Raw genomic sequence first — 20,068 nt, 5'->3', positions numbered from 1 at the left:
TAATAATATGGATTGAAGTAAAATATGTGAGTAATGAAAGCTGAAGTTGGCCTTGAGGGCCAAAGAGGTTAAAAAAATTTTTGGGAACATTTTATTTGTGCCACCTAATGGTGAGTCAAAAGTGATACTTTTTCCTGTTACATGAACTTTAATGCACCAGTTCCAACAGATAGCACTGGGATAATTACTTGATGGTTGGTACACTGTGCATGGGGAGAGAAAGGCTGATTTTAATGGGGTAATTCTCTTTACGGTTGATTGCTGCATTCATAAGTACAGAAGGATTTAAGAACAAAGATGTCTGTTTATCCTATCCAGCTCATTTTGTCAAGCAGTTCTGCTTCTGGACTGGAACTGACTGTTCTGTTTTGTTCAACCTAAATATCCCTCCATCTTCACAGCAGGTACTTTAAAAAAGAATGCCCAAATAATGAATCTAAAAGTATCAAAAACATGCTTGTTCAATGTATAATTAATTGTTTGCCTGCAAAATTGATTGTGAAAAGTTACGGCCTCAGCTTCACTCACATAATACAATTCATGTTTACCTCTGGCTATCCCATACATCCTCGTGTAGTATACCAGCCCCTTTGTAAAAGGAATTGTAAATGAAAAGCAGCTGACAAGTGCATTGGCAGACCAGGAAATTGAGACAGTTTGAGTAAAATAAGACAAAGCAGAGCCCAAAGGGATGACACCACTTTGGACACTGTCGGAGCTTTGATGTTTTAAGGGAAGAAGGACAGGCTGCCTGGGTTAAAATATGATCCCTTGAGGTACAGTTATTTTATTGCAGATCAAACGAAGTACAATACATGATCCACTTTGTCCATTACCTTTGAACAACTTGTTTTAGACCAGTAGTCTGAGTCAGTCAGAGAGGTGTATTCTTCCAGAGCTAGTTGGATGCTAGCAATGAATCTCACCATCAAAGGATTGTGGGTGTTGTGGAAGGATAATACTTATCCATTGAACAAGCTCTGAAACATATTTATTGATCAAAATTGAGAGAGTAACGTATGCTTTCATAGCTTTTAGTGCGGTTTATGTCTGATGGAGCATGAAAAGGTGTTTAAATTCAAACAGGAATGTTACATTAAAGCTCATCCTGTCCAGAGAGGTCCCGTGTTGAAAGTTTCGCCTCTGCACTAAATGTTCTTTCCGATTCAGCATCATCAGTTGTTTTGGGCGGGCAAATCCCACATCCTTGACAACCGGGAATGCACATACCTCCATTGGTGACTCCCCTTTGCCTTCGATCCTGCGTTATCTTGGGTTCTCCTCCCTGGTTCACTGAACTAATCGTTTTCTCTTCTTTTCCCTCTCTACTTCTCTGGATTTCTCCTCACCAACCCCCCCCCCCCCCCCCCCCCCCCCACCACACACACACACACACACAACCTGGCTATTTGCACACGACCTACTTCCCTTCACCACCACCACCCCACCCGCACTCCTTACTCACTGAATAAGTTCACTGCAGCATACAAAAAGAGCACCTTTACACATTTACCTTGGATTTGATTACAACTCGGTTATTTTGTCTGTAAGTACGGTTATATTGATTAAGCGCAATCATACAGAGTCCTGAAAAGGAGCAGCGCAAGCAACAGGGATTACACTGTCTGGCAAGTGCTGAGTCGTGTTTTCTTGGTTGTTCCCGGGTGTCTCAGAGACCGGCACACCAGCCCCTTTGCACAGTCGCATCGCTCGTAAATATCAGCACCACGAGCGCCCTTTCTCCTCAGCTTGGTGCACACTTCGTCCTTTAGGAGCAACGGTTTACATATCTTGTTCCAGAGGTGGCGGCTGCAGCAGAATCCTTCAGCGCAGTCTGATGAGCGGAGACAGGAATCGCCTTCAAGCCCTGCTTTAAACAGAAGTGAGAGAAATTGGAGCTTTGAGTCTCAATATTTCCTGCCTCTCGGCCATAGCAACCTTGCCAAGAAGACCATGACCCCCATCAATGTTGCGGTGTCACCTCTTGCACCATTTATCCTCACAGGCTGTGCAATGTTAATACACATTATTTAGGAGTGTTAACGGTAGGAGGAGTTGCATTTGCCATTTGTTTAATTGTACCCCACGAAATGGACTCCTCAACATCACCGGCCAAGAGCACAGGCTGGAACCTATCGCAACCCCACGAATTTCCATGTGACTCCAGACAGCAGAGGTGTCCAGGAGAGTAACTTTCCCTGTGGATTTGCACAGGGAAAGCACTTCGACGCAGTTCACACTGATAGGAAACTCGGCTTGTGAGAAATTGTGGCCATTTCGGAAAAGGACGTTATTGTGATACTGTCTGTGTGGGAGAATGAATTCTATTATTAAGTGATACCGAGTTGTCCCTTTTCATTTATTCGATCTGTTTCCTTCACCCGGTTTCTTTTCTATCTTCACTCAGGTTCGTGTGATCCAGGAGCTATATTTTCAGATATAGTGATGGCATCCAATATTACACCAGGAGGAATTGATATCCACCAATATCATAGACTTTCAAATGCCACCGTGAATATTAATGTCAAATGTTTATACGAGTTCAAATGCAATTCCTTTGTCCATTATTTCAATTGAGGTGTTGGCTCTCAAACTTCCGTCAAAATAGTGTAGAATTGCAAATGAACTTGTTAAGCACTTGAATATTAATACCTACATGAAGCCATGGGAATTAATTAATGGATGTACGACAGTGAATAAGGAGAAAATAACAATTCTGGGCTGTGCATGGTGAAAAGTGACTGCTACCAGAATAAGGGTTTATACATCAGTATTTATGTATGTATTAGAATGGATACCTGGATGTGATAGCATACAGTGAATTGGATACCTATGCAGTAAGATGAGTAGTACATTCCGTAGGATTGTACAAGCCAGCTATCGTAACAAGGACATTTTCAGGATTTCATCGACCGTGGAAACAAATTTGGAATAATTTATAAATGCCAGTTCATAGAATCCCTATCGTGCAGAAGGCAATCATTTGGCCCATCAAGTCTGTAGCAACCCGCCAAAAGAGCACCCCTCCCTGGGCCCACTCCCTCAACCCATCCCTGCAACCCCACCTAACATTTGGACACTAGGGGGAAATTTAAGTACGGCCAATTCACCTAACCGGCACATTTTTGGATTGTGGGAAGAAACCGGAGCACCCGGATGAAACCCATGCAGACACAGGGAGAGTGTACAAACTCCTCACAGACAGTCATCCAAGGCCAAAATTGAACTCGGGTCCCTGATTCTGTGAGGCAGTAGTGCTAACCACTGTGTCACCGTGCCATCCTAAGTTTTTTTTTTGTAAATTTAGAGTACCCAATTAATTTTTTCCAATTAAGGGCCAATTTAGTGTGGCAATCCACCTGGCCTGCACATCTTTGGGTTGTGGGGGCGAAACCCACGCAAACACGGGGAGAATGTGCAAACTCCACACGGACAGTGACCCAGAGCCGGGATCACAACTGGGTCCTTGGTGCCGTGTGGCAACAGGGCTAACCCACTGCGCCACCGTGCTGCCCACTGTGCCATCCTAAGTACAACTTTAGGATAACATACATAGGTAGATTTTCTAATATAAGCCAAGTTAACTCCCGAATGGTACAGAATATATTCAAAGTTTACCCAAAATGAATTCTGCTGTCTGTATGCATTTTCTTGTTGGTTTTGCTCTATGAAAATTATGCTGCTGACATGGTTGTGTGTAGGCATCACTTTAGTCCTGGAAATGGATGTCAGGTTGTACTTCAAAACCTTTCCAGGTATTTCAAGCTACTGGCTGCCTTTGTTAAAGTTTGCAGTGGAATAGGGCTAACAAATCCAAAGGAATTGAAAGGAACCCATTTCACAGGAATCAATCTGCAGGTAAGTGATCGATAATTCCGACGCCCGACCTTTTTCAGATATTGAAGTGAAGGTGTATGAATGAAATAGTTGTGAGGATTGTGTCTCTGTTTGCTGCACCACTACATTGTCCCAGGTTGTTTTGTAGCCATAGTGTCTGTTATAGTCATGTTGATTATACAGTACATAAACAGCAGATGGCACATCTCTGCATTCTATGCTCCAAGCATAGTACCTAACATACTGTCTACTTCAATATCTCACAGTAAAGCCAATAGGCATATTTGGTGGAATGTTGTTGGGTTTACCTGATCAGGCCATGTTAGCTTCCAATCACTCTTCTTTCATTGAATATTGCGATTGGTCGATTTGGAAATAATTATCAAACTATACTTTTAGGTAATTATTTATCATTTTGTACCCCTTAGGTCTGTTGTCACAGTCTGCTTTGCCAATTGGTGTCTCTTCACACAATACCCAGTGATAAGATGGGTTCACCTTCACCTCCATCCATCTGTAGTTGTACATTTGAAGGTATTTAATAATAATCTTTATTATTGTCACAGGTAGGCTTACAGTAGCACTGCAAATTCCCTAGTCGCCACATGCCGGCACCTGTTTGGGTACTAGGGGCTGATTTAACACACTGGGCTAAACAGCTGGCTTGCAATGCAGAACAAGGCAGCAGCGCGGGTTCAATTCCTGTACCGGCCTCCCCGAACAGACACTGGAATGTGGCGACTAGTGGCTTTTCACAGTAACTTCATTGAAGCCTACTTGTGACAATAAGTGATTATTACACTGTGGGAGAATTCAGAATGTCCAATTCACCTCGCAAGCACATTTTACGGGACGTGTGGGAGGAAACCGGAGTGCCTGGAGGAAACCCAGGCAGACACGGGGAGAATGTGCAGACCTCACTCAGACAGTGACCCAAGCCGGGAATCGAACATAGGACCCTGGTGCTGTGAAGCAACAGTGCTACCCACTGTGCTACCGTATTTCCGACGCAGCCTATCCTTCATAAAATTTCTATGCTAGGACAGCACAGTCGCGCAGTGGTTAGCACTGCTGCCTCAAGGTGCCAAGGACCCAGGTTCCATCCTGGCCCCGGGTCACTGTCCATGGGCAGTTTCTCCCCGTGACTGTGTGGGTCTCACCCCCATAACCCAAAGATGTTCAGATCATAGATCATAGAATTTACAGTGCAGAAGGAGGCCATTCGGCCCATCGAGTCTCCACCGGCTCTTTGAAAGAGCACCCTACTCAAGCCCACACCTCCACCCTATCCCTATAACCCAGTAACCCCACCCAACACTAAGGGCAATTTTTGGACACTAAGGGCAATTTAGCATGGCCAATCCACCTAACCTGCACATCTTTGGACTGTGGGAGGAAACCGGAGCACCCGGAGGAAACCCCCGCACACACGGGGAGAATGTGCAGACTCCGCACAGACAGTGGCCCAAGCCGGGAATCGAACCTGGGACCTTGGAGTTGTGAAGCAATTGTGCTAACCACTGTGCTACCATGCTTCAGGTTGGTGGATTGGCCCTTAATTGGAAAAACACTTTCAGCTTTTCCGCCTGAATGCAGAAAATTGATGGTATCCATTGTGATATCTATTGTTACCAATAGTAGAGCAGCAGGGACAGAAAGCAACAGATGATTGGCTCCTGCATGTGTATTACATCACTTGGCCAGGGATAATGTTCAAATGTGTTCCTCCAGCTGTTACAGTGATAGCAGCACTTATAAATCATATATGACAACAAGAATTTGTATGTGACCAGCTGATTACCTCTCTTAGCTGAGATGGCTCTGTGCAGACTGGAGTCATTCTTACTCCACATGGGCAGGGCTGAATGGCTGTCAGCTTCAGGTGCTCCTGGTTGTGATATGGCTCTGGTCGTTTTACTTATTGGAAGTTCCACTGCGCAAATACCTGCAACAAATATATCAAGTAGCTCCAGTTTTGTTTTTACCTCCAAGCACCAATTATATAGGAAGTTGGATATGTGAACAAACCCTGAAAGTTCTGTGGAGTTTGAAATGAACTGACAAAAGGTGAAGTGCTATTCCAGTTGCTGACTTCTATTGTTACCGGTTATTCACTTACACATGATCATGTTTAGAGCATTCTCTGGAAGGAGGTAAAGACCTTTTTACCTGATACGTACGTGGTGGGTCCTCCAGCACCAAAACAACATTATTCTAGCCAGTGAAGAGAGATGGAGAGTCCACTAGCTGCTAGATAAGCTGGATCTTGCCAAGTTACCTTTCCACTCATCAAAAGCAGGCAAAATAAATCTAGTCATTAAGATCAAAGGAAAAAGTTTGTTTTCTAAAACGTATCTTTGTATGTTTGACGTGTTTACTCCAATGTGATCGTTTTACATGTTCAGAATGGTAGACTTTTTAAATTAATGCCAATTAATTGAACTTTTTTGTTGATTTATCTTTTCGTACCATTCATAGAATCTGTCATTTTGAAATCTTAACTCATAAAAACATCTGCAAACATTTGGTGTGGTTCTCAAAGCAATACTTATTGAACTTAATTATTTAATTGAAACTTGTAAAATTCAGAATGGCCTTGACAGGGTAGATGCTGCGAGGATGTTTCCTGTCATGGGAGAGTGAAGAATTAGGGGGCACAAGCATGGTGGCGCTCTGGTTAGCACTGCTGCCTCACTGCGCCGAGGACCCAGGCTCGATCCCGGCCGCGGATCACTATCTGTGTTAAATTTACAAATTCTCATTGTGTCTGCATGGGTCTCAGCCCCCACAACCCAACGATGTGCAGGATAGGTTAATTGGCCATGCTAAATTGCCCCCTAATTGGAAAAAAAAAGAATTGGGGGCACAGTTTAAAAATAAGGCATCTCAGGCAGCATGGTGGTGCAGTGGTTAGCACTGCTGCCTCACGTCACCAAGGACCCGGGTTTGATCCCGGCCCCGGGTCACTGTCCATGTGGAGTTTGCACATTTTCCCCATGTCTGCATGGGTCTAACCCCCACAACCCGAAAGATGTGAGGGTAGGTGGATTGGCCACACTAAATTGGGAAATAAAAATAATTGGGTACTTTAAATTTAAAAATAATAAGGCATCTCCCATTTAAGATGGATATGAGGAGGAATTTCTTCTTTCAGAGGGTTATTAGACTTTGGAATTCTCTTCCACGGACGTCAGAGGAGGTTGGATCATTGAACATATTCAAGGCTGAGTTAGACAGATCTTTGATTCACAAGGGAGTCAAGAGTTATGGGGGGTGGGATCAAGTAAGAAAGTGGAGTTAAGGCCACAGTCAGGTCAACCATGATCTATTTGAATGATGAAGCAGGCTCAGTGGGCTGAATTACCTACTCCTGCGTCTATTATTTATGATCTTATAATCTTGCATCTTAATCTCTTAAAAGACCAATGTAGAACTCAAGACTGAGATGCGATTTGTAAATTAATGATTAATTAATTGTGACTCTTGTATGTGTGAAGCATCGTGCTTTTGTTGCCAAATGAAAAATAGGGATTATGGATCAATGTGCATTAATCAGTGTCAATATGTAGTGAGAACTGTGAGTTAAATTCCCACTGAGAAAATTAATTTAATGACTTACACTTGAGGGCTAAAATAAATATATAGATTTTTAATTTTTTTTTTAGAAGTCATATCGATGCCAAAACAGAATGCTTTCTTCTGGGAAATATTATTGGCAATTATTTCAATGGTTTTGGTGCACTGTAAATTCTCTCATTCTCTGATTAGTTAAATCTGACATCTATATTGAATTGCAGATTTTCAAAGTGTGGCCTTTGGCCCCTGGAGCTCTTCAGTGGGTCTGTGAGGTGGAGAGAATAGCTCCTGCCTGTCATCAGTTTCCTATATTTCTCTATGCTTTGTGATTTACCAGCTTACTATTTCCTTCTTGAACCATTGTTTAAAAAATAGCTGCATTGCTAATATTGTTTGCCTTCAGGCAATCTTGCAGCAAGAATTAACAATTTTTTGCCATTTTTTTCCAGTATGTTCTTTAGAGTGTTGTACATTTGTAAGTGTTTCTCCATACAGGAAGGTATGAAAATTACTGCTATAGCTGCTCTATAATTCAGAAGAGAATATTTTTGTCAAAATTGTGTATGGTAGAGCCCCTCCTCCCCACCTTATTCCTTCTAATAGTTCCTCTGGATCAGTGATGCCCAAGATCTGGCCCACAGGCTAATTGCAGCTTGCAAGCCACAAGGAAGTTTAATTGTTACTGCCCCTAGGAAATGCTGCTATGCATGTTGATATAGGACAGTGTATGTCAACTCACATTAAAGTCAATTCTTGCCAATTCTTGCAAAGACCAGGCAAGTAGAAAGTATTCCATCACACTCTATTACACTCACGTCTTGCAGCTTGTAGGTGGTGGAGAGTCAGGAGGTGAGTCATTTGCCGCAGAATACCCAGCCAGTCATGTTTCACAACCAAAGAAGTGCTTTTGAAGAGTAATCACTGTTGCAAAGTGGGCAAACGTGGCAGCTGACTTGCACACAGCAAGGTCACATGAACATTATAGAGATAAGTGTTAACTAACACATGGAAAGTTCAATTCATGCAATGGGTTCTTTTCATCCACTTGGTTTGGCAGACTTTATCTTGTGTCTTTCAGAAGTTTGAGCCTCTGATCTATCAGTATGACACTGAAGTGCCAGCCTAGATTGTGTATTCATGTTACCTGGGGATCTGATACCTTTCTGACTCAGAGGCAAGAGTGCTACAACTGGGCCAAGGCTGGCACAATATATGTATCCATCATTTGTTTTGATCTTGGGGAGAAGTCAAGAACTTACAAGCTACCGACAAATTACTGAGAAATGCTAGCACCCAGCCAGCTTCCTAGAAATGAAGATTCAGGCCCAGTAACGAGTATGTCCTAGGTTTATTGGTTCCTAAGGAGGGATAATTCTGTGTGCCCAGGTTGCGCCATCAGGCTGGCATAAAACAATTCCTAGGCCAATTGCTCTTTGTTTTCTTAAGGCGTACCTATTTCAAGAAGTTAGACTCTGAAGATTTTTAGGAATAGAGAATTTATTCACAGCTTCACCTTAGCCGCTAACTAATGCTTTTGTTTTATTTACATCGTATAAAGCTCCTGTCCTAAAATAAGAGTCCCCAAATTTTCATGGGTAATTCCACATGAGATCTGCCAACTTTACAGTTTCAAGTTAAGTATGAATCACCCCCAAGACATTCTTGGGAAATTCCCCACTGATTGTTTCAAAGCATTGTTTGTGGAGAACGGTACGAAAGTTTGAGGAAAGAAAAATATGTGGAAGTGCCAGTGAGTTATCCCAAAAAAATCTATTGTTTTATTGTCTCCCTGCCAGGGGATACAACTAAAATCAGAATGCATAATGGGAACACTAATCAAATGAAAATTAAGAGATGGACATACTCAAATTGACAGATTGTACTGTTATATAAATGTTAATTATTAATAAGAAAACTGCTACCTTATATCATTTATATGCCTTCAGAAAGGCACAAAATATATTTTACAGCTTTTCAGTTCTGGAGAAAGATTTTTGCTCCAGGATTTTACAAACCAAAAAGAAGTACTATGCTGGAAGAATTAACCCTTTTGTTTGCCTAATCTCAATATCACTGTATTTGCAGTGTAGAATTCCGATACTGGGACATGCTGAAAGGTTCCCTTTTCAAATATTTAAATGTAATTTGTATCATTGTGGAAACATATCCATGGCATTTGTCCGTAATGATGTATGGTGTCTGGCTTTCCGACTTTCCCAGATGCAGTTTGAAACATGATGTAATATGTGAAAAATATATGCATCTTATTATAGATTGTGTTAATCTTTTTCTTTGCTGATGCAAGACCAGAAATAACTGCCGGCCATTTAACCTGTCACTTACAGGAAAGAGCAAATGAGCAGTAGATGATCTATCACTTGTAGCACACCAGATAACTGCACAAAAAGAATGATTTCAAAGAATTAATAAAGGGATCAAGGGTTAAGGGGAGAAGGCAGGAGAATGGGGATGAGAAACATATCAGTCATGATTGAATGGCGGAGCAGACTCGATGGGTCGAATGGCCTAATTCTGCTCCTATGTTTATGGTCATCCCAAATGATTTGTTTTTGCATTAAACCTAACCCTCTGTTTATCTTAAAGAACAACTGCATACATAGTTAAAAGGGCATACAAGGCTCAGGGTGAACTGCTGTAAAATGGAATTAGAATAAATTAGGTGATTGTTTTTGACTGGTGCAGGCGCAATGGGCCGAGGAGTCCTTTCTGTGCTGTATGACCCCGTGACTCTAAAAGTTACACTTACATGTGATGTGACGACACAATTTATTGCAGTTCAAGCATATAATGCTGTGGAATTATATATTGTAGAATGTGATGAGGTGCCAAGGAGGCTGAGCATCTCTCTCACAAAGAGAGCAAAAAATGGGAGAAGTGTCAATACAAGCACACCTCATAGTGGGCAATTCCAACTATGATTAGGTCTAACCTTTCAGTTATAGTTCTGGCATTTGGAAAGTGAGAAGAATGGTATTAACTGCATTGAGAGGAATAGTTGCAATGGCAATGGACAAATTATTTTACCTCCACAAGAACTGTATTCCTCTCAGCTGGATTATTCTATCTTTAGCAATGTTAAGATTGGTACAGCTGGCAGTGATGTGACAGCAAGAGTTTTACTAGTAGTGGAAAGGAGACTGGCAGCAGAAATGATATAAACCCATGTATTGAATAGGAGTTTTATAATATTGCAATAGGTCTGCTACATTTTGTCACTGATGTAATAGTACGCACATTGGGTAAAATTATCATTAATAGTTTATTACAAGCTTTGTTTTCCAAAAGGATAGGTTTAGCACGGGGCTAAATAGCTGGCTTTTAAAGCAGACCAAGGCAGGCCAGCAGCGTGGGTCCAATTCCCGTACCACCCTCCCCGAACAGGCGCCGGAATGTGGTGACTAGGGGCTTTTCACAGTAACTTCATTTGAAGCCTACTTGTGACAATAAGCAATTTTCATTTTGTTCAAATGGAAAATAGAGTCAAATGAGAATTATGTATAAATGAAAATGCTTGTAAGAAAATCATTTCATTCAGGGATTTAGATAATAAACCAATTGACCTTCAACTTCTCAGTTTATGTTGTTGTCTAATGTTAGATGTTGTCTAATCCTTCAATCAGAACATTTGGGGCAGCAGGGTAGCATGGTGGTTAGCATAAATGCTTCACAGCTCCAGGGTCCCAGGTTCGATTCCCGGCTGGGTCACTGTCTGTGTGGAGTCTGCACGTCCTCCCCCTGTGTGCGTGGGTTTCCTCCGGGTGCTCCGGTTTCCTCCCACAGTCCAAAGATGTGCGGGTTAGGTGGATTGGCCATGCTAAATTGCCCGTAGTGTCCTAATAAAAGTAAGGTTAAGGGGGGGTTGTTGGGTTACGGGTATAGGGTGGATACGTGGGTTTGAGTAGGGTGATCATGGCTCGGCACAACATTGAGGGCCGAAGGGCCTGTTCTGTGCTGTACTGTTCTATGTTCTATGTTCTATTTCCATCATAGTCGCTGGCACCCAGTCCTTATTTTGATATATGGAGAGGTTTTAGCTTGCATTGTAAAATTAAGTCTGATCTATTGTTTCCCTATTGCCCCACCACCCACCCCCAACAGTGGTTATCAAGACAAACAAAGGAGAGAATGCCTCATTTGGTTCATGTACAATGATGACGTTACTGAAGGATCACATTTGTGATAGAATCAATGCAAGATTACAAAAATCTCACCTGTAGTGGATTTGTGAAAAGCAACCAGTATATATATATTATGTAATAGTAATATTACTCTTTTTTGTGACACATTTAAAGCTGTGCTGAAATATAACATTATTCTTTTTGATGAAGTAGTGATTCATTCTAGCTTTTAATAGTGCAGAAAGAGTTAGCCTTTCAATCGCAAATGCCTCTACATTTCGCAATAGGATATGATACCCAAAGACCTTGACGATTTTTCTCTCTGCATTAGGTGTAGTGAAGTCTTGAATACATTTATAAATAACACCCTAAGCATACCGAGATGGCCTGTTCCCTTTGAGTATAATTCTTACCGTTTATGCAGTGATTTCCAGGACAGCACATCTGATCTCTGTGGCAACGTTTCTTTTGCTTTTTACATGTAAGACATAGTTGTCTTCTCTGATGAGATATGGAGCAATATCTCTTGGTCCCACAATCTTCATCTGCTGTGCACACCTAAATAGGAATAAAATGAGGTCACCTCTCTGTCACATTGGCTCATACTCAGAGTACGATAATGCTTCTGCAGGCAATGCCCTGAAGAAAAAGATTATCAGGTTTTTTTTCATCCTTCCCGGGTTTCAAGATCATTCTTTCCCTCTGAAGGACTTATTTTCAAAGCCTATATTGTCTAAATTCAGTTTCACACAGGTATCTCCTTCTTACTTTACAGCAAATGTTATTGTACAAATTGCTCGTACTTGTATTACAAACAAAATAAGTAACTGCAGTTATCTTTTTTGTTAATTGCTCCAGGGGAGTAAAACAAAGAAATCCAGATAACTTAGATTATTTCAAAATGTCTTTGTAACATTAATCCTTTAAACCCTAAAATTAGAAACTAAAGTTTCAAATGGCCAACTTTTTGTGAGATTCTTTCTGTATTCATTCCCTGAATGACTTGTCATTGCTCAAAGTAAAGGATGTACAGGAAAAAAAAATAGAATTAATACCATTTTGACAGATATTATGAACAACGGAATGAGGGAATCCTGGTTGTTCCAACTTCCACAGCATTGCCAGGAATCATTGGGTTCTCAAGCTCATGAATGAAATGAAAATCGCTTATTGTCACAAGTAGGCTTCAAATGAAGTTACTGTAAAAAGCCCCTAGTCGCCACATTCCGGCGCCTGTTCGGGGAGGCTGTTACGGGAATTGAACCATGCTGCTGGCCTGCTTGGTCTGCTTTCAAAGCCAGCGATTTAGCCCTGTGCTAAACAACCCCTGATTTGATTGCAATATTCAGTTAACCCTGTAACAGGTGGAATTCTGTCGTTGAGGCACAGTAGCACAGTGGTCAGCAATGTTACTTCACAGTGCCAGGGACCCCGGTTCGATTCCCGGCTTGGGTCACTGCCTGTGCAGAGTCTGCACGTTCTCCCCGTGTCTGCGTGGGTTTCCTCCGGTTGCTCCGGTTTCCTCCCACAAATCCTGAAAGAAATGCTTGTTAGGTGAATTGAACATTCTGAATTCTCTCTCCGTGTACCCGAACAAGCGCCAGAGTGTGGCAGCAAATAGGGGATTTTCACAGTAACTTCATGGCAGTGTTAATGTAAGCCTACTTGTGACACTAATAAAGATGATTATTATTTATTTTACAGGAGTGAATGATCAGTGTTTAGTTCAGAAAATGGAATTTAGTTAGAGCAATGCTAAAACTATAATATTCTAAAGTTAAAATGTTAAGTGCACATCTTCAGTTGTGCTTCCACACTCACACTTCTCGCCACAGTTTTGCAGACCATTAGATTCTGGATTAGGAGCTGGATCCGACCTGCACTAATCTTGGTGCAGTGAAATGCTAAAGACATTATTCAGTGGAGCAGATTATAGGAGAAGCTAATATAAATTTGGGCCCATTAAAGACAGTTGCAGCAAAGACTATAATTCACAATAAGAACATAGCAAACTGGTTAAATGAGAATTCTACATTCACTTTCACAGCGCAGGAAAACAAGAAACTAGTTTTTGGTGCAAGGAACCCATAAATAGATAAAGTGGAGGAACAATAATCATTTTTAAAACATGGTGATGGAGCAAATAATTGAAGTTAAGGTGGGCAAATGTCCAAGACATGGAAATTGCAGTTGTAGTGGTCTCAATTTTCCAAAGCTCTCTAGTTTCGGCAATTGTACCTCTGGAAAATTGCAAATATTACCCCCAATTATTTTAAGAAAGGCAGCAAAGAAGAGAAAACAGGTAAGTGTAAGTCAGCCCTAAGAGAAAACAAAACTCAAAATACTGTGGATTCTGGAAATCTGAAATGAAAACAGAAAATCCTGAGAATATTCAGTAGACCAGCAGCATCTGTACAGAGAACAGTAGAGTTAACATTTCAGGTTGATCATAACTCTGGTTTCTGATGAAAGGTCATCAAATTAAAACATTAGCTATATGTCCCTCTCCGTAGATGCTGCCAGATCTGCTGTGTATTTCTAGCAATTTCTCTTTTTATTAGCTAAGGACCCATTAGTTTAACTTCAGTTTGTGAAAGCCACTGGAAAGGTTTGAACTAGAACTGGCTGTTCGAAGAGAGGCAACATATATTTGTGAAGAGTAGTTCATCAAATGTATTTAATTTTTCATAGGACTTGCAAAGCAGACGGTGAAGTGTCTACGAATGTCTACATGGACTGCCACTAGGCTTTTGAAAAGATTTGTAAAATAGATTGCTACCAAAGGGAAGTAAATGGAGTTGAGGTCCAGATCAGCCACGTTTAATTGAATGGGGGACAGGCTAAAGGAACTGAATAACCTAAACCTGTTTCTAATTGTACACATTTTAGAGGTCTGTTGGTACTTCAAGGATTTGGGCTGGTAGCCTGATTTCTTACAGCAGAGCATTGCTGTGAGCAAGACATAACTTTAAAGTAATTATACCCTTTGCTCGACGTCAAATATTACAGGTCCCTTCAATGATAGGAAAATTATTTGCCTGTAATCCCCTTTCTGGCCACTTTATGTACATACACACAAGCTGACTTCAGTTCCACCTCTGACAATAGCAGGGAAATGGTCCTTTTTCAAACCTTGGTACTCGGACAACTGTGGAAGTATTCAGAAACGAAGCTGCTAACAGTCTTTCTAGCTCCAGAGTGCGGATCCCAGTCTAAGACAGTTATTCAATTATTCCTATCTCATAGGGGTGAAAATTCACCCATTAAAGTGTCTCCCAGGATAATCTTCACCCTCAGAGAGTCTCATTAACACCCAAACATAAAAAATGGTCGGTTATATTGTAATTAACATTAATGTATTTCCTGTTCTGTCCCGCTAACTTCTTGAATATGTTCTTTAAACATGTGATGAATTATGGGTCAGGTTACAGAGAACTAAAGGTGGCAAAGTTAAGTGATCGTAAGCATCGTCACAAAGTCAGGGTCCGCTCGGCTGCCAGTTGATCTGCACTAGTGCGAGGCTCAATCAATCTCAGCCCAAGACCGTTCGCGAGAGCATGGGCATTTCTTCAGGCAACAGAAAAACAGCTTGACATTTTTTGTTTCCCAGGCTGGTAAAACTTCTGAACACAACAATTCAATTTGTTAGATAATAACAGTTAAAAAGAAAACTTCGTAAAACATATGAATGTTCTATTCTTAAAAAGGTTAAACTTGGATTTAAATGAATTTTTGTGGGAGAATTTTTTTTCCCGAGAGAAAAAGAGTCCAATCTGTCAGAAGAGCAGAACACGGCAATGTTGGACATCTGTTCCTGTTCGGATAGAGAAAAAAAACACTGGATCTAAATGTCTAGTCATTGGTATTTGAAGACTTGGGAATGACAGTAATCTTGTGACAATAAAGATTATTATTATTATTATTAATAATCCTCCTTCTGATAATCATCACTTTTCAATCGAATGCTCCTCAAAATGTAAATCGTTGCAACGATAAGGAACCTGAAATTCTCCAGAGCTGATAACATAAGGATTAGCGATAGGTGTAGCGTACTCAAGCTATGAACACAATAGTGAAGCGACCTTTGTAAATTTCAAACTGAAATTACAAACTTTCCCATCTGGGAGATTAACAGATTGGCGTTCGTCACTTTCATGAGAGAAAAAAAAACGCGACTCAGCTCGATTTATGCATTTTCAAAATGATACGATTTGATAGAATTTAACTCAAGTGATTTGACACAATTTAATCTGGTGTATTAACCGTGCGTTCCCCAAATGATATCAACATTTCAACAAACAAAATATAAAAATGCACGCTTTTCGTGGCCACTGGCTATCTCCAGCCAATGAAGTATAATTTGAAGTAATCTGTGGTAAACGTAGGAAAGCAACTCGTCAATAAAATATAGAGAATGAAATATCTTTTGAGGAAGAATCTCCAAAGTGAAGTACCTGGATGTCGGCAGCTTTGTTGCTATTGTCATCCTGTCGAAGCTGTCTCGAGGTGTTGGCTTGTATCGATGCGACCCCTTCGCTTTCTGGCTTTTTGATGGAATTTCTAACTAAAATATTCTCCCCTGATACCCAGCCCGCGCTCAGCAACAGACAACAGAGCAAATATTCGCAACAATCGTTCACCTGCACCATTTTCTAAATTCTACCTTAATGATCTAAATGATTAAACATAAAACAATTAAAAATGCAGGTTATCAGTCGATCAGCCGGACCCAGTTGCAGGACCGTTTAATTTCAGTTGTACAGTCTGTTGCTATTCAAAGAAATGTTTCAGATCATGATATTTCCATTTTACTTTATAAGTAGCGTTGGGGGGCGGGGGTGGTGGTAACTGTCCAGTATCTCCCCGCCCCTCTGAAGCGTGTGGTACTTTACCACTTGACGACGAACCCAGGTCCATTCAGACATCGGATGCCGCCTCTTGTCTGAAACACCACGGCAGCATCACTTTCTGAGGTTCAATGTTTGAATTCCACAATATTTCAATGTTATTGTGGGCTTTCCTACCATGTGGGAATCTGGTTAGTTCCGTTATAAAATTCGAATCTAGGCAAACCATCACAACAATTTTCCCTCTGTGTAAGACTCAAAGTTTAGGAGGGAGTGGGAATGGACTTACAGTTCCTACTTTGTAAAATTGGCTTGTCCATTTCATTGTAAAATTGGCGTCTCCATTTTCTCACAATCGCCTTCCTTTCATTGGCAGTGATGGTTCAGATTGAGTGCCGGGATAAGCAGCAATCCTCCAGGATTTCATCCAGGTGACCAATCCTTCCTGCAAGAAACTGGGCACTCTGCTCCCCAAACCTCCAATACTTTGGAGAAAAAGGTGGATCGGAATTCGGGGCGCCATCTGAAATGGTCCAATTAACAAGTGTTCTAAAATGCACCCTGAATTTCAGTAGTGGCTGCTGGTAAAGTATGCAAATTTGCAAACTAATTTAAAGTTCCCAATTCATCTTTTCCAATTAAGGGGCAATTTAGGGTGGCCAATCCACCTATCCTGCATATCTTTGGGCTGTGGGGGTGAGACCCATGGAGACACGGGGAGAATGTGCAAACTCCACACGGACCGGGATCGAACACGGATCTTCAGCGCCATGATGTGGCAAAGTAAATCTTGAAGGTAGGAAGGTGCGGTGCCTGCTTGGGTGTGAAAGTAATTCAGTTCACAGACTTTGGGAGAATTTTAATCAAAGTAAATCGGGCGGGTTTTGCAAGGGTCAGATGAAGGAGTTTAGGTTTGAAAAGTCAGATTCCTGAGCCCAACCTGCCTTCACTTCAGGCTTTAACTGAGAGGTGGGAAGGTTGGTAGGTGACTTTTGCCAATCCAAGGATGGGAATTGGCACTTTCAATGTGATGACAAAGTTCTGAATCTCATTGTCATTCAGCTTCTCAAATTTAACCCATAGTTATATCCGGAGAACGGCTTGCCAGATCCAGGAGGTGAATGCATTTACATCTATCTCCTAGGCCCAGTGTACCAGCATAGCAACTCACCGTGATTGCTCCCCCTGACATTTCCCATGTGTGGTCTCGGAATCCTTCTTCTTGAAGTCTCCCACCTCCTATCACCACCCGCCACCACCAGTCGATCTCAGACCTCCCTGTCAGACCAGCCACCTGGCTTCCGATCCCCACCTACAGAGACTGATGTTTCTATCCCCCCTCCCCCCCCCCCCCCCCCCCCCGACCTCTGACCACCCTCCCCCAGACCACAGGATGCAGATTCCCCAAGACTGACCCCTTTTATTATTGATTGACCTTCTCTTCCCTTTTGCTGTGTATTGACCCCCCCCCCCCCCCCCCCATCTTTCCTTCTTCCTGTCCTCTGCCTAGATAACAAAGCCCCTCCCCAGAATGAACTTATCTGGTCTTGCCACCTCCACCAGAGATCAACATCTGACTTGGGGCCAAGGCTTTCAATCAGAAAGGCTTCTGGGTAGGGTAGCCAGACCTCTAGGGTTGCCCTGGAGTCTCCAGGAATTGAAGATCAATCCCCTGGACACTGCAGTGAGTAATCCTGAGGGAAAGATCATGGGCCATTAAGGAAAATGTTCTTTTAAAAAAAGTCCTTCAAACACCTTTGTTAATTATATAAAATATTACAGATGGATGGAAAGGGAAAGCTGATTGATTTGGGCCAGATAATGGATTGAGGGCTCATGTGATGAAACGTGCAGGAATATACATAGAGTCGGCAACCCTACTTCAGGTTGGGAAAAACCACCCTGATTTGAAGAAGAAAGGTTTGTTTTAACCCTGCTACTACTTTCTGTTCATAGTATTGTTTAGCACTTGTGACTTTGTGGCCTGAATTTTGCCAATGGGTTGGATGGCCTAACATCAGCAGGAAATGTGTGTCACCAGCAGGTATGGACAACCATTGGGTCTTCTCTGTGAATTTTACAGGTGACAGCCAATTACGTGGCTGCCACCAGGATTGCCAACCTATTCAGGATGACAGCCTGCCCCTGAGAGCTACCAGCCCACAGTCAGGGGCCATGCAGCTCAGGAGCCCGAGCAACACCACCAGGAGCAGTGGGCGATGCTGAGGCAAGCAAGTGCCCTGTAGCCAAAAGAAGACAAGAAATAAGTTTTTTTTGTACTGGAGGGGAAATACCTCTGAGGATGGCACCTTCCACGCTTCGACAAAGGGTCATCTGGACTTGAAACGTTAGCTCTTTTCTCTCCCTACAGATGCTGCCAGACCTGCTGAGATTTTCCAGCATTTTCTCTTTGGCTTCCCTACCCGTGGCCCCCATCTAGCTTTAAAATTCTACCCGATTTCTCACTGAATAATAAGTCATTTTATTCAATCTTCTGTCAGATCATCAACCTTGCATCCATTTGGAGGAATGTGCAAACAAATTGAGTTTTAAGCCTTGAAATTGGAGAAGCTGTGTGAGACTAGAATAAACTTTTTTGAACCATAATTCTGGTAATAGTTTCATTTGCAACTATAGGTAGAAAATATTTGAAACTGGAGGCCTTCTGACTGCTGTTTTGTCAAGTTGGTAGTCTCATAGAATCATTGGATCATCTCGTACAGAAGAGGCCCTTCGGCACATCAAGCCTGCACTGAAAAAAAACCTACAGTAATCTACACTAATCCCACTTCCAAGCACTTGGCCCATAGCCTTGAATGTTGTGACATTTCAAATGCTCATTCAATTGAAGGGTTGTGAGGTTCGCTGCCTCAACTACCCTGCCAGGCAGTGTATTCCAGATTCCCACCACTCTCCAGTAAGAAATGTTTTCCTTAAATCCCCCTCTGAACCTCCTGCCTTTCACCTTAAAATTATGCCCCCTTGTTATTGACCCTTCAACTAAGGGGAACAGCTGCTCTCTATCTACCCTGTCAATGCCCGTCATAATCAGAAACACCTCAATTAGGTCCCCTCTCAGCCTTCTCTGCTCCAAAGAAAACAACCCAAATTTAACCATCCTTTCTTCATAGCTAAAATGCTCCATCCGAGGCAATTTCCTGGCGAATCACCTCTGCACCCGCTCTAGTGCAATCACATCCTTCCTATAGTGCTGTGACCAAATCTGAACACAGTAATCCAGCTGGAACCTTACCAAAGTCCTGTACAGTTCCAACATAACCTCACTGCTCTTATAATCTATGCCATGACTGAAATAGACAAGTGTCCCATATACCTTCTAAAATGCCCTATTTAACCTGTCCTGTCGTCTTCAGGGATCTATGGACAAGCACCCTGTGATTCTTCTGTTTCTCCGAGCTTCCTAGTGGCCTTCCATTCATTGAGCACTCCCTTATCATGTTACTCTTTCTAAAGTGGATCACCTCACACTTGTCAGGGTTAAATTCCATCTGCCACTGATCTACGCACTGGTATTGTCACTGGACGGGTCATCCATAGACCCAGGGTAATGCTCTGGGGCACTGGGTTCAAATCCCACACAGCGGTGCGGTTGACTCAGCTACCCATGACTGTGCTCTCTCTCGCTCTCCAAGGCTGTTTAGCACAGGG

General features: G+C 42.1%; 1 protein-coding gene across 2 annotated transcripts; it reads right to left on the bottom strand.

The window, feature by feature from the left end:
* Positions 1-1,600: 1,600 nt before the first annotated feature.
* LOC119965320 (dickkopf-related protein 2-like) lies at positions 1,601-16,362 on the bottom strand. 2 transcript variants are annotated; one of them, XM_038795908.1, is made up of 4 exons: positions 16,007-16,362; positions 11,966-12,110; positions 5,639-5,782; positions 1,601-1,867 (listed from the first exon to the last, which is right to left on the bottom strand). In XM_038795908.1, the coding sequence occupies exons 1-4, from the start codon at positions 16,199-16,201 to the stop codon at positions 1,617-1,619; spliced, it is 735 nt and encodes a 244-aa protein (XP_038651836.1). In that variant the 5' UTR covers positions 16,202-16,362; the 3' UTR covers positions 1,601-1,616. The 2 variants fall into 2 exon arrangements, with proteins under 2 accessions (XP_038651836.1, XP_038651835.1); XM_038795907.1 differs by having other exon boundaries at positions 1,601-1,870; positions 16,007-16,356.
* Between the last annotated feature and the right edge of the window lie 3,706 nt (positions 16,363-20,068).

The sequence above is a fragment of the Scyliorhinus canicula genome, chromosome 4, assembly GCF_902713615.1.
Source record: "Scyliorhinus canicula chromosome 4, sScyCan1.1, whole genome shotgun sequence".
Lineage (NCBI taxonomy): Eukaryota > Metazoa > Chordata > Chondrichthyes > Carcharhiniformes > Scyliorhinidae > Scyliorhinus > Scyliorhinus canicula.
The sequence above is the reverse complement of the archived record's forward strand: the minus strand, read 5'-3'. Positions and strand labels throughout refer to the sequence as shown.

What these genes read in the sequence shown, in the direction of transcription:
- LOC119965320 (XM_038795907.1), bottom strand. Translation starts at nt 16,201, where the DNA reads ATGGTGCAGGTGAACGATTGTTGCGAATATTTGCTCTGTTGTCTGTTG. An exon ending in TGGAAATCACTGCATAAACG is followed by an intron (nt 5,783 to 11,965) that starts GTAAGAATTATA and finishes TATTTGTTGCAG; the next exon opens with GTATTTGCGCAGTGGAACTT. An exon ending in AGCCATCTCAGCTAAGAGAG is followed by an intron (nt 1,871 to 5,638) that starts GTAATCAGCTGG and finishes TTCTGTTTAAAG; the next exon opens with CAGGGCTTGAAGGCGATTCC.